This window comes from Botryllus schlosseri, chromosome 14 (genome assembly GCF_051294905.1).
Source record: "Botryllus schlosseri isolate E-star chromosome 14, Bs_hap1, whole genome shotgun sequence".
NCBI lineage: Eukaryota > Metazoa > Chordata > Ascidiacea > Stolidobranchia > Styelidae > Botryllus > Botryllus schlosseri.
Genome location: NC_137249.1, coordinates 12,901,519 through 12,917,303, shown reverse-complemented (window position 1 = coordinate 12,917,303; position 15,785 = coordinate 12,901,519). Strand labels below are relative to the sequence as shown.

General features: G+C 38.8%; 1 protein-coding gene and 1 long non-coding RNA gene across 6 annotated transcripts in view; both read left to right on the top strand.

The window, feature by feature from the left end:
• Positions 1-1,563: 1,563 nt before the first annotated feature.
• Positions 1,564-2,588, top strand: LOC145456232 (uncharacterized). The gene is made up of 2 exons (XR_013920538.1): positions 1,564-1,718; positions 1,824-2,588. It is a non-coding gene; the product is annotated as an uncharacterized LOC145456232 (long non-coding RNA).
• A 9,330-nt stretch (positions 2,589-11,918) lies between these two features.
• Positions 11,919-15,785, top strand: part of LOC145454926 (lutropin-choriogonadotropic hormone receptor-like) — a 36,870-nt gene continuing 33,003 nt past the window's right edge. For 3 of the 5 annotated variants that reach the window (XM_080332862.1, XM_080332859.1, XM_080332861.1), the window contains exons 1-2: positions 11,921-13,641; positions 13,967-14,032. In XM_080332862.1, the coding sequence (XP_080188988.1) occupies positions 13,572-13,641; positions 13,967-14,032 (136 nt within the window). In that variant the 5' untranslated portion in view covers positions 11,921-13,571. Of the gene's footprint in view, positions 13,642-13,966; positions 14,033-15,785 lie in introns of all 5 variants that reach the window. The other 2 variants (XM_080332860.1, XM_080332858.1) reach the window with 2 other exon arrangements.

The window sequence follows — 15,785 nt, the reverse complement described above, 5'->3', positions numbered from 1 at the left end:
GCCAAGATATGGAAAGAGTATGGAAGTATGGAAATAACATTCCATACCATACTTGATGGGGGGGGAGCGAGTAGCGCAGTTGGTTAAGCGCCAGCGTCACGACACCAATGGCAGTGGTTCTAATCCCGGTTCGTACCATCTTCTACGTGTCGAAGGTTATATGCGCTCCTCATCGCCGACCTCACCGCAGTTGCATCCAGTGACTTTAAAAAGCCCAAGCATAGTGAGCTACAAGTCGGCAGCAAAGAAACTGACTGCATGAGAGAGTGGAAGAACATTAAAGACCCGAAATAATGCCATTCATTGTACTGAGCGAAAAATTGTAATGTCGTGGAGCACAAAGCCTTAAACTGGTTAAAAGCACCACTTTTGTGTCTAATAAAAATAAATATAATAATAATACCATACTTGGGAAATTTCCTTACCATATACCATACTTGCACTCTTCCATATTCGATACGGAAATTTCGTTCCCTAACATACCATACCATACCATAACATGCAAGAACAGAAGATCCATCCGTAAATCCAGTCCGTTCCAGTGATTCATACCCAGGTGGTATAGCTATTGAAACGACGACGATTTCACGTCTTTCCATCATATTATATCGCATACATCGGCTATATCCAGTACAAGACGTCCTACTTCTCATACAACATATTTTCCGGCAGTATTTACACAATTATGACATAATCATACAACTTTCGGCATTTGCTTAAAACACTGTTAAAAACAGTGGTTCCCAACGTGAGCGATATCGCCTCCAACTGGGCGATTTTGAGAAACAAGGGGCGAAAATACCAAAGTGGGCTAATGGGGGGCAACGGGGGGCGAAGATGTTAGAACATCCAAGGATATATATTTAATTAACACGGCCAAAAATGCACGTGAAAATGGCTTATTCTGCATATATGACTATGACATATGACGCGAAATTGACTAAAAAAAGATCAACTCAATGAAAAGTAGACGCGGAAACCGCTTTTCCAAGCTCCTACTCGGAAACATTACCTTTCTTTTTAGTCAATTCACCGGCGATCAGCAGAGTTGGTGAATTAATTTCCCGTTGATATGCCGCGTTTTTCGGATCCGTAAATATAGGGTGGGGGCGAAAATTGGTGTCGAGCATCATAGGGGGGCGATGAGTCGAATAAGGTTGGGAACCACTGGTTTAAAACATGCTTTAAATCATCTCCTGTTTCAAATGCAACTCTGGATATGGTATTGTACGCCTAATCCTAATAGTACGAAGGTATGTTCGTTTTTTCCGATGGGCAGAACAGGATGTTCGTGGTCTTATTGGTATTAATGGGATTTTTCATGTAGATATGTTGCAGTTTGTGCTGATTGAAGCAAATATTTGTCGACATAGCGAAGTCTCATCAGATATCTTCAATGCATGATTTTATTTTGCTCGGCAGTATTCGACTGTTTCTAATATCTGTTACACAATGTAGTTTACAATGGGTATTCCACCATACCAGTGTATTTAATGATGTTGTGTTCCATGATGCTACGCTATACGTGTACTAAACTCATATTACGTCATCTGAAACAGATCAGGATTTGCAGGCATTGATTTTTACGGATGTTGCCCTGTTCATAATAATGCCTATCAACAGCGTGCTGAATCCGATCATATACTCGGCCGCACCAGAGTATATTTGGAACAAAGCCGTCGTATGTTGCAAGCAAACGAAACGTCGTATTTTTTCAGGTATGTAGCGTAACTCCTAGCTAGATAGAGCAGTTCGGTTTCTAGATAATTCATATCTACGCGAAATGCAACAGCAACTTATCTCATCAGAGCTTATTTCTGCAGGCTGCAATAAGAATGCAGGACAGAGGCGTCCGGCTATAATACCACCCACGGCAAGTACATGCAACGACATGGCAGAACACTCCGATAACGAAGGACATAATACGAAAAGACGTATCTCCGAGACACGAATATGAAAGATTGTGAACTTCATGGAAACACAAGATTACGTGGATACTCAAACAAAACGATACGACTACCCTAGATACCCCGTGCATTTCAGACTTAGTCGCAAATGACCTGGGCCAGGAGATATATCAATGAACACTGTGCGTGATTTGAACTCTGATGGCTAAAGACATAATTTTAAAAGTGTCTTGAAGATACCATTTTTCGTAGGTACTGATAAAATGGGGATCTTTAAAACTGGGGTTAATGGACTTTTTTGCGTTCGTATCCACTAGTCTTACTAGTCTTATATATCGCAATGTTTCAATTGCATTGAGCTGTTTATAAAAAGCCTAACTGTGCTATCACAGGTCAAGCTTCGCTCGTCTGTTACCCACGTCCTCTTTTCGCCTTATAGTTTTGAGCCACAAATATGAAAATTTCTTAATTCGGGGTGTCGAAATGTTCAAAATTGGTCATTGATGAAAATCAGTGGTCAGTGGAAACACATTGATTGTTTCTCAAATATATTGCCGATCCTGACTACAGGTGAGTCACTGCCTCACTTACCTTCACTGCCCGTACGTAACTGGTATGTATGTATGTACGTGTGTATGTATGTATGTATGTATGTATGTATGTATGTATGTATGTATGTATATGTATATGTATGTATGTATGTATGTATGTATATGTGTGTGTGTGTGTGTGTGTGTAGGCTTTCGTTTGTGACGTCACGGTAAGCATACAGAAACAGCAAGAAATCAAATATTGTTATTGAAATCATTTATCATGAAACCTGGATTGTTGCAATACAGAATGAGTGAGTTTTCGGTGAACTTGAATACAGTAATTCTTTATCTTTTCGACCAATAAAATTACACAGGTCTAATAATTTAAAAAAAAAATTGTTCCAAAAATTTTAATGATAAATTTAGGCAATTTTAGGTTGCTGAATGCGATTCTATCGTCAGAAATTCTCTATTACGTTAAATATTTTCGCTATGTATTTTTCTCATTTTCATAAATTAATCAAATTTCGGCTTTCGTTAGTGACATTACGGTCAGCGTACAACAGCAAGAGATCAAATATTGTTATTTAGATCATCTATAATGATGAAACCTGGGTTGTTGAACAGAATAACTGGGTTTTCGGTGAACTTGAATCCAGTGGTTATCTATCTTTTTCGATCAGGACCTCTTTTCGACTCATAAATTTATATGTGGATCAGAGTTGGATCAATTACAATATTTCTGTTCAATTACAATTACAATTACAATTACTTCCTTGCATGTTTCAATTACATTACAATTACAATTACTCGATGCTAAAAATATCAAATTACAATTACAATTACTGTTGAACATGTATTTATTACAAATATAATTACAATTACGATTACCGTTGAAGATGTAACTGACTCGGTAGAGAGGTGTTGTTTGACAACCGTAGCGACGTAATTAGCAACAATCTCAAGATATTCATGTTTCATTCATGATACGTAGAATACCCTTTAATTATTAAAAAAAAACTCGAACGTATTCGAACTATAACCCAATCATGAGTACTGAAAACTACAAACACAGAAAAATGTTTCAAGCGACTATTAGCATCCAAAAGTTTAAGCGACTAACAGCGAATAGGCTACAGCAGAGGTCTCAAACTCAAATGCGCTCGCGGGCCAATTTCCTAGTTTTGATGACGCCGCGGGCCGCAGCATCAATAATAGGGATATTCAGTGTATCATTTCCAAGTAGGCCTTATTTGACGGGGACATTGCAGACAGGCATTCCACAAACATTGAGGAAATGTAATTTACTATTGTACTATTCACGCTTGACACGCAAAAAAAATCACATTTTGAAATATTTGAATAACATTGTTTTTGTGCCGGGCAAGTTCTTTTAATCAATTAGTTATAGATATGATGCGAGAGGATGCATCATGGCCTCGTAAAACTGCCGGGTTATAATTTGCAGCTATAGCGGACCTTTGACGAGCCACAACTTTACGCAGAATATTTGAAAATCTACTGAAGATTGATCTGATATCAGAGCATTTGAGCGGTGTAGCCTAATCCTGGTGTTGATATAGTCGTGATAAGTATAGGCTGTTGTTACTGTCATTGCCAACGTCAAATTAAATCATCGCTAGATTTTGCCTTCAATTATTCTTGAAACATATCAATAACAACTTGAATATAATCATTATTGAGCTATAGTAAAAGCATTGTTTCTTAACCTTGGCGATCGTACCCGTTGTGCTTCCAATAAGATTTCTTGTAATCCCTGTCCATTTTCAACACAATTACTGATGGTACCTATATTGAAATCAGAAAACCCATTCACATAAAATCACGCCTAGAGTGAAGATTATTTTCCAGTTGAATAAATTGGCCAGTAAAATATTCCCCAGAATATAGGCCCAATTCCACAATGAATCTCGTACACCCTGATGTGGTGCTTTGTATCCCAATGGGGCCTGTGGACCCTGGTTAAGAACACCTGGAATAGAAATATCCAATCGGCGAAGAATTCATTGGTGTTACAGCTGTAGAGCGTACTACTACCTTACTCGCCACCGATAATAACATGAATAAAGAGAGCAAACAACACCCAGCATGTAACCAACTATACGTCACGTGGGGGGGGGGGGGCACCGAATACCAATGGTTGCCATACTTACCTGATTAGATAGCTATATACCCTACGCAACCCAAGCTACGACCTTTTATTATATTACTATTGCCCATGAAAGTTTCATGGATTGTTGCTTCCGTGGGATTACCAAGTCACCGTTCCGAGTCGCAAGTCCATCTCTGATTTTAACGTTTGACCCGACTAAACTCGAGTCATTTTTATTTAATCACCCAGTCAATCCGAAATCGAGTTATTTTACGAGAAGTTCACACCTAACCAAATCACAATTTTCCGTCACGAATCATCAACGGGTCAAGTTTCACCATCGTGAACTAGAAATGTGACGTAATAGCTGATCTTTTGCCGCATGGTAGCTTTGAAAAGTGATGTGATAGGGAAGTTTGTTGAGATTTCAGCGATTTTTATAGTAGTTTTAGCGTGAACTTTAGGTTCATATATCTAAAAAAGATATATGGCACTATAGAGGATGTAGGAGAACAATGGGTCGTCACTCCATCCTACATCCTCTATAATGGCACTTGCATATATTGTTGAACACTTGAAAATACAAAATGCCGTCGCGGGCCGCACAAAATGCTCTCGCGGGCCTCATGCGGCCCGCGGGCCGCGTGTTTGAGACCTCTGGGCTACAGGACAGTTAATGAAATGCAATCAAACGATTAGGCTACTCAGAGCTGAGTGAGGATAATGGAATGTAATTGGTAAGGCGTCAGCGATAAGGAGGATACCGATAAGGTGTGTAAAATTAAAATAAATACAAAAGGAAAGAACCTCCTGATAACTACGAATTACAACATTTTGGATCGCATTTACATTTTCACTTGCTCGGAAACTGTTAGATTGCATATATGATAAACATTATCGGGTGTGAAAAGTTTCTGGCCCCAGTAAATTTGGCCAAGATTGCAAATAAGATTGGGATAATATCTCTACAAATGCGTGATCAAGTTTGATAAAAGCCTTGGTTGGAAACTTGAATTTCTTTTTGCAATTGTTGCAGCAAGCCTCCGTACTGGTCAGAGATTTAAAAGAAAACTCTGACCCTGACGTAGGAAATGGTTCAGCACAGGTTTCAGAGAGTTTCCAGAATGTTAGCATTCCTTACAGTTAGTTTGATGGTATGGAAGGTTATGACTGTTGATGAGAGAATTCTCCAATAGGGAATTCGAACTATACACAGAGCAATAACTATGAAATGGAGGTGAATCACGCCAAGCGCGGAAAAAAATTCATTTTACCGGAGCTTCACGCCCCCTTCAGATGCTTTCACGTCGCCCAAGGGGGGCACGCCCCCCAGTTTGAGAACCACTGGTTTAGCCTATATTGTATTTCACAAAGTTTTATGTTGCTACTGAAGTATGGGAAACAGTTTAGCCTGGCTAAATTATCTAGTTATAACTCGGCACGCATAGAACACCGACTATTACAGGTGGCGACTGCGTGTACTAAAGCCTTAAGGCCTTACGGGTTCCGGCCCCTCGTCGTCATCCTGGTCCGTATCGGACTTTCACTGGTGTGACGAATAAATGATTAATTGATTAATTTATGTTGTGATTGTCAGGTTTCCATAACAATGGAATTAAAATTGTAATTGAGCAAAATTTTTACCAAGATACAATTACAATTACACAAAATAGAAATGCTTCAATTACAATTACAATTACAATTACATGAAAAAATGTAATAATTACATTCAGATCAATTACAAATTACAATTGACCCAACTATGATATCGATGTAACTATTTTTAGCCGGTAGCAGTTATCATCTTTATGTACCACACTTCGTTTAAAGATTGAGATTAGTAGCTCAGTATCTAATTTAGTTCCATACGTTATCTATCTTTATACATATACAAGATACATCCATCCGACCGCCCGTCCTGCTGACTTAAACGGTCAATGCATTTTGTGACAGCACTCTGCTCTTTCGTTAAACGTAAATGTTTGTAAACAATAAACATTGTATTGTTGGCATGTTATGTAGAAGAAAACTGTTCACTCTGGTGCATGACCCGAATATGTGGCTCTTTAAGCTTGTTTTGAAACATTAAAAAAAACAGGATGTCTGCTTTTCCAAAGAAAAAAGTGCTTATCATGATAACTTGAAAGAATTTATCATCATTAATCTCCACCTGGACTTATCATGCTAATTTTTATTCAGTTTCTATATATTGTCACATTTTATCGGAATCGAGGAAAGCTGTTTGTGAACTGCTTTTCTTTTAGTTTATTGCCATGATATAAAGGGATTATTTTGCATTGTCTATTATAGACAACCAGATGAATGAAGACTGCTTACTAACAGCTCAACACGAAACCTGAAGTGCATGTCACTTCATAATAGAAAAAAATATGCGTCGGTTCTAGCACAGTCGATCTCTCTCGACGTAGGACATTATGTGGCCTACAACAAATACCACGTGTTCTACGCTGGAACAGAGTCAGAGAGTGGTCGCATACTTCAACAGTTCGTCGGAGGTGGCTACATATACGAAATCGCAAGATGTATCACCGAATATAACGCAAAATGACTATAATGACACCACCCATGGGTAGAATCTTCGAAAGAAATATACTCAGGTACCGCGATTCAGAGGCAATTTTACGCTTTTCTTATGACAATTTACCTCATGATAGTGGTGCAATATTATTCCTGAACTACTTTCTACTTTACAAAAACGAAATTACAAAAGTAATTAGTTCATCCAGAATGCAGTTCAGGTAGATGTTGAAGTAGTTGTAAAACATTACCACTTCAGAACTGCAAGTAGCCAAAATCTACCCCGAAAAAGTAGAAATATTTAACATACATAATATCTCGAAAACGTGACGTGATGGAGCAAAAATAACGTCAGATTCGTATTCAGCGCCCCCAAATTAAGTATAATTGACCCAAAGAAGTCATGGCGCAAAAATCGTGTAGACCAGTGTAATCTAGGCTTAATCCACCAAGGAATGGATTGTCATTATCACACTGCTGGTCATGCGTCTGACTACGTAGACTAGACACAATCGCGCTGTTGCTCAGCACCGGTAACTGTTCAAATCAACTTGTGCCACTTCCAGTGAATAGTTACCTGATTTCCAGCGTCAGCTCTCCAGCTTCCGTAAACAATCTGAGCGATCACGATTCAGAACCTTTTATTCTTTCTGATGATGTAATGGCAGAAAATTCATCGATTTTGACGTTATCCAGGTATCGAGTTTTTCATAACGGATCTTCTAGGCGACTAATAGGCGTTTCGTAGTATAGGCCATTCATGAACTGTGAATCTGTCTTGCAGGATAAGAAATATTGTTATAATGTAATTAAAGACTATATTTTAAATTTTATGTCTACATGCAGAAGATAAGATATGTTCTTAAGTATACACTGGCCAACAGTTTAGTTGCCGTCAGCCCTGAGCTTAATAATGAAATATGGCCGTGATTGACAGTACCTAACGTCATATCCTGCTTCCTGGAAGGGTATGGTAATCGCGTCGCAAACTAGCGTGTTTCCAAAATCTTAAATGTGTCACGCCGAACCACGTGCTGGGAGTGCTGTTATAGTCGTCTGCCACAGTATATAAAACTAGACGTATAGCATGATCTCGCCGAATTCCAATATCGGAAAATCAATTTCAAGATAATATGAGCGCGTATAACTTTGTCTGTATATTTTGCAACTGTATGTTCTGCAAATAGACTACATTCAGCGTTCCTTGGGTATATGGGCATGCGACACTTCAACATGCTGGTTACAGTACAGTTATGGTATGGATTTTGTTAGCGTTAGATTTAGCATTATTGGAGAGTTGGGGTTGTGGCTACTAGGGATGGTGCGAGCCCCTGAAAGGTTCAGGTTCGTGTGAACGTGAACCCTTTTGAAAGGTTCTGTGTGAACGCTACGCCACTGGCCGCAAGTAATGTGAGTGCCTTCGCTAATTAGTTCATTGCATGTTACATACGATATAACTATATTCAATACTGGTAATTAACCAATATATAATTTTATAGTTAAATGACTTAGAATACGTTTTATCCTGTACGCCTATACCGTTTCTGCTAAAATTGATTTTGTGCCGGCAGATCGAATTTGCTGGAATATAATGTCGATTCTCATTGGGAACTGCAAACGTACATACCGTTTCTGCTGAAATTGATTTTGGGCCGGCAGAACAAATTTGCGCGGATACACTGTCGATTCTCCTTGCGAAACACTTCTCGATAGCTATGCTAATATAATCCGCTGTATAATTTGCGCATAACGCGGCTTTAAATGCATTTCTAGTCTCTAAAGTTTCGCTATCTCCGATAGCAACAAAATCTGCGAGCGACGTCCAACGCATTTCGCTTTTAGTCTAGTAAAGCCTAAGCTGCAGGATATGACGGTAACTAAAACGTATCATGTATAAAGGTAGTGGGAACGTTCTATTTACGTTCCTGTTCGTTGTGCGTTCACAAATCAACTTTGTAAGGTGCTATATTGAGTGTGTTTTCTAAAGTAGCATAATCTGGCGGTGACCACAGATTCATTGATCGATATTCCTTGAATTGTAACTTGCATTGCCAGTGACTGCACGAAAAGACATAGCATTAGTCGAAATGAGTCACATGACGTCATATGTTCGTGTTTGCTTTCATTTTCATGCGAGTATTTTTATAAAATTTCGTGTTCATACCAAGCAGAACATTTTAGGGGTTCGCACCATGCCTGTGCTAATTATAGGCCAGAGGTTCCATAACACAATATAGGTTTCGTCAGCCAGCGTCAGGGGTTCCGTGGAGGTTAAGACGTACACTCAACTCATATATGATTTGTGATGACCCGCCCGTCTATATGGCCATCATTGATTGCAGGCTATTAGGCCCGATTAGTCGGATTGTGACTCTGTGGTGGTGGTACTACGTGTGCACTGTGCAGTCGCGTACGGATCGGTGCTCAGAGTTCGAAATCGAGACACCGCCGTCCTGCAATGACAATTCTATCTCCAATACCTTTAACAGGGTTCTTAATCAGTAAAAAGCACCAAATCAGGTGGTGCGAGATACATTGCAGAATTAGGACTGTATATTGTCTTGAGCCTAAAATTTTGCGCAAAATTATCTTCGCGCCTTGCGCGACTTCGTGGTAGCTGTCTTCGTCTTCTTTAGTATAGGTGCCATAAGCTGTGTTGAAAATGGCCTGGTGTAGGCCTACGACAAATTTTATTAAAAGCTCCAGGGTATCTTCTTCTGAAAAGGTTAGGAAACACTGATACGCTCAGTTGTAACTAATCAATGGGTTTCCAGCTGTTGCGTTGCGAGCGAACAATACGATGGCACTTTCCAAGGTGCAGCCTCGTATTTCTGAACTCGTTTCTGAAAGGGCACAAAAGAAGTCATATTGATTTTCAATAGATATACATTAATATTTTTTGCTTCGTGTGGAAATAATATTTTGATTAAAGGTATTATTCTCTCGAAACTCTGTTGATACGCTTTAGATTTGCGCGCAAGCAGTCTCTATGGTTATGTATCAGATGCTATGTTGGATGTGTACTATGGTATATTTTTGTTAGAGTTTGGGTCGCACATTAGCGTAAGTCTTCCTCGGGTTAGTAAAGGGGAATGACCACTGATATAGACTGAGTTCATACTGAACACTATAGCCAACCTATTTTCACTCGATGTTTAAAGCAAGAACGTGCGTACAGGATGTTAGATGCATTTTCCACGCTGACTTCTAATCTGCCATTAGTTTTTCCAGCACATCACATTTTCAAGATATGCTCGAATTTGTATTCTCAAAAGTATACAACATAGAAAATAGACAGTTAATGTGCATGTTACTTAAAAATGCACATAATATTAAAGACAGGTGATCCTCAATATACCAGACAATTACACATATGAAACGATGTATTAGTAGATCGAGAACGGCATGCAGACATCTATATCCGCTTGCAATATTCATGGAAGACAAAATGCCAATCGCGTTATCAAGACATGTATACTTGAAAAAAAATTGCCTGTGACAGGAATTAATGAACATTTTGGTATAAATTAAGAAAATTTAAATCATTTTGTTCAAATCAAAAAAAAATGTTCCGCACAAACTAACTTCAATTTTCGACATTGGTCCAAATATAGAACAAAAATTACAATTCAATGGCATTCTTTGCTACAAATTTAATCTTCAAACCTATGTCCTTATGCACTTCTGGTAAAGTTCATCCATCAATTTGACTACCCTTTCTGTTATTATGTTAGTGCCAGGGACAACTAAAACGGACATATCCGACTTCCGATGGGGTTTTAAGGCACTTTATCGCTGCAGGACATTCGAGGGCAAGGATAGCAGCAAATAATCTTTGGTATATTCTAGAGCCCGACCTATATTGGATTTTTGGGTCGATACCGATAAAACCGATATCTCACACCTTGACCGATATCCCAATACATTCAGCCGATATTCAAAAGAAGTTGGATATAGATAAGTACATTTTCAAAGCTTCAGAGCATTTATTAGAACATCTTTACAGCCATCATTATACTCGAACATGAAATTAACTAGAAAAGCTGCATCTGGACACTTGTAAAGTGTAAGCTATATGAAATATATCAATATTTTCAGTCTAGCGGTCAAAGATTATAGTTTTCCGACTTTCTACCGCCATGCTGTGACGTCACGAAACTTGCCGATAATTTTTAAGCTCCAATGGCCGATACCGATGATTCTTTCAAAGTGTGATATCGTCTCGATACTATCGGCTCGCCGATAATTGGTTGGGCTATAGTATATTGCGTCTTTAGACATCTGTTTAGTATACCAGGCTTACTGACACGCATTTGCGATGAATAAGCATGATATCTGCAGCGTCACTCTCCATCTGGGGATTTGGAAGTGCGCAATCATGGCCCGTGAACCCCATCTCGCATTGCGTAGGGATGGAAGTTTATGCCATTTGTATTGTATTGTACTGATAAGGTACGGCAATGATGCTTAATAGCCATATGAGGCTATGTGCTCCACGACAATGGCACGATGGCAATTTCAACAGTTCAGTGCATTTTTTCGTGACGACTTTCCTTGACCTCTCTCTTCCACGAATCAGTCACTCTCTGTTCCATGCGCCTTCCTTCATTGGATCATTGCTGTCGAATTTTCAAGCTCGGCTCACCGTACTTTCTGCGCGTTTATGCCATTTGATTAGTGGTAATCTACTATTTTCTTTAAAAGAGCGGCATGCTCTGCAAAACCCATAGATAAACTTAAAATCATCCCTCCATCCTCGGTTTTCTAATATTTTCATCTGAAATTGTGGCTTCGTGGACTACACCAAGTTTTCGTTGCGGTTTACCACATCATCTCCAAATTTGTAGCTGAGATTTGGATTGGAGAACTCTGATATATGCTTTAAGAATCGATAATATGATGTTGGCAACCAATAAATGCTGTGGCTTATGAAAACCCTTGCTCATCATTTCATTTTGCAGTTTCACAAAAACGCAATTCCGCCGTCCAGTATCATTAGATGCTATGTCACATATGATATGACATTTTCAAATTTTCCTATGCATCATATTCGTTTCATCCAGGGGTGTCAAACATACGGCCTGCGCGCCGCATCCGGCCCGCCAGGTGATTTTATCTTGCCCGCGAAGCAATTCTGAGTAGATTGAAGAATTTCTTATAGGACTATTATCCAGCACTTTAGTAGCAAATGTTGAGATGTTTTGTAGGAAATAGCCCTACTTACATCAAATATTACACCGAGACAGCAAATGTTGATCATGTTCAGACCAGATTATAACCATCCGGTTTCACTCTAATTACCAATAGGAGCAACTCGGCGACATTGACACCCCATTCCAAAAAAGCAGCAATTGCACAATGAGGTCAGAGTTTTATGGCAAAATAGACCAAAAAGTAGCTATTCACAGGAGCGAAAGTGCCAATTCGGAACCGTTATATGCAGTTTATAGGAAACTATCTTAGTTACACAAATAAATAATGGAAATATCTATGGTCGCACTGCTGTGTCACTTCCGACCCAACAGGTCCCCGGACTTGAGAGAAATGCGATTCGCAATGTAATAATAATAAACCAAATTCCAACTTCTGCGTTTACAGCTAAATATCTTATATTCCTCAGAACGCACGCGCAGGAATAACGCCAGATTACGATTAAAGTTTTGTCGTTTCTTAACTATATTCAGCCGGAAAATCATCGTATTTTGTCATTTTGGAATCAGTTGACTGGTCCTGTCCGCGAGCGGCCCCGGCTTGAATCCGACCCGCAATGCAATTTGAGTTTGACAACCCTGCTCCAATCGGTTTTCTAGACCGCTGAAAATATCTTGAGCTGTTCTATTTTCGCCTTTTCGAACACCCAGTTTGATTTGTGTCAGACAGAATGAAATTATACGATATATACAGTCTACATCTAAAATCGAAGTTAATAATTATTTAATAATTATTTAATTTTGACTGTATACTCGAACGCGGCAAGATTAATTCAATCTGGGCAATCACAATTCACAAAAATACTATTAAAATCTTCGCAATTGGAATTGTGTCAGTTAAAATCAAATCAGTCGCTGTATATTTATTATAGTCTGTATCTACAAAAGAAAGCCTATCCTTCATACAGTGAAAACTGGAAAATTTTTGTGCGGGAGGTTTTTTCTTTACACGGTCTTAACTTTTGTGAATTTTGAACTCGGAACACTAAAGTTCATGATTTGTGACTACAGGACACACAAAATTTTTAACTTTATTTAGTCATAACCCTAATGATGGTGTATATTAAGGCATATACACGAGATACCAATTACTCGTGCTACAAACACGACATCTCGGCATTCCATCACATTTAGAATTAAGATCTGAAGCTGCATTTTAGCAACCACCGGCGCCGGTAGTGAATATCCAATTGATCGGGAAACTATTGTAAATCTTCAGAAAGCAGCGTAGTAAAATGTTCACCAGCAGACAGTAAACCGCATTGTTAACATGAAAATGCAGTGGCTATTCGATCGATGCACACGAAGCGTACTTATGCTGATATTCGTGTCAAGACATGGTGAGTTGAACTTATTTTTTATTATCAATGTTATTTGGATTAACGTTGTTTAATTAAGTTTAGATAATCATCGGCCGAAATTCGAAATCTTACGTTGTTGCATTCTCTTCACTATTGTTACAAAATTGTATTGGTAGACCCCACAAAAAATTGTATCCGCTAATTCCAGGGATAGTTGTAGCATATTGAAATGCGATCACGTCGGGATGAATAATAGACCGAATCGTTCCCATAATCTATTATTAATAATAATATTATTTTAATCTACATATGCCATTTCCGTAACTGCCTACCAATTTAAAGATGAAATTTTCTTTGCTATCAGCTCCATCGTCGGCGTCTGAGAAAAGTGAAAGTTTACGCAACTACGGGTGCACTCCGGCTATATCAGGCACGTATAGTGTATCAGTAACTAATTACCACATATACTAGATATCTCTACCAGCTTTGCGCCACCCCTGCTTCGGCTACTGTTTACGTGTGGTAGACTACGTTGTGACCTCCGGCATGCTATGGGCGTACGTTTCAGTGAGTAGTGTCACTTTCATGGATTTAGGTGTCCTTGAGAAGTTAAATCTTTTATTTGTTCTTCCATCCCCAGAAGAAGAAGGCCGATGAACATAGGGTGTACGCATTTTAAATTGAAAATATTCAGTGTAAGTGACATTCCAGTCACCCTGCATCAATGTTTTTACGTAATAATAACATGTGTTGCAGAGAAATGTAATATGTATAAGAGTGGGGTGTGGGTCGTATGTGATGTTCAAAAAACTCAGTTATGGGCTGCGTTCTAAAAGGTTTGACGCTGGCGTAAAGTAACGTGTAATATTGCCTAATGCCATGAAATGGAAAATGAATTCACACTTCGCAACCAGGCCCGAACTTTAAGAGGTACTTTAGCACGAAGGATTACATTGCCTTGTTATGGAGCATTATCGAAAATCTGTTTGACATCCAGAACAGCAAGTATGAAATTTTATACTGATACCGGTGCTTATAAAGCGGAGTATCCGAGTCTAACATAATAAGAGATTAAACTATAGCCACTCATACCATCAACGAAAATATCCCGCAGTGTTTGTAAGTGGTTACGGTTTTTCGTCAAATCGGCTTTAGAAAATATGCCTACATTACTTATATCTAAAATAATACCTAAATACTCAAGAAACAGTAAATAATTTTTAAATTATCTACATTACTCTGTAGTCTATACTTTTTCATATATTTCAGTTTTCACTTCATTATAACATATTTGGATGAAATCTATTTCATTCGAACTGCGGGCCACTCTATGCATGGTGCTGACAGCATAAAAAACAGTCAACACTAAACGAGCATGCACCTTGATGACAATCTCAAAAACTTTACTTGCTTTGTTACAAAAGTTTGCTCGAAATATCTAGCTTTCAGTTTGTGAATATTTAGTGACTTTCTGCTGTGAGCTTGATCAGCAATCACACAACACCAAGAGCGAAATACACTTCATGTATAGGTAGTCACCGAATGATGCTTATTCAACCAATCAATGAAATTGATATCGTTGTCTGATGTAAAATAAAATCTAACAAGCGTTTTACGACGTCAATCTTGATATCATATGTTTATTGTATCATAGAAACCAAATCCGTGCGATTGGGTGCTGGCTACTGCTGTATAGCTTGGTAACGGGGTAATATTGGTAACAAGCAGAGAAACCCGTTTTACAGTCTGCTCAATATCAATGTATAGCAATACTCAGTCGCCGAATACATTGTCCGGTTTGTCCTAGACCGGTCGCAAGCTTATATTCCGTCGCAAGTCCTCGGCGGAATTGTCGGCAAATCGTCGGAACATGTCGATTTTATGGAATAATTATATCATTTGATTACCCCAGTTTATACATTTAGCGACGTTAAAAAAGTCAATATGTACTTCAGCAGTGTGGCATTATGTGGCCCGAGTCGTCGATAGGTATGGTGTACATAAATATAGGCTATCACTTAACTGAAATGTAGGGTTAGAATTTGCAATATGACGTCACGTGACGTCATGGGGTTCACGTTCACAAGAACCTGAACCTTTCAGAGATTCACACCATCCCTAGTCTATACGTTTCACCGTTGTTATCATGACCAAGATGGCAATATAGTTATTCCCGTGCTGTA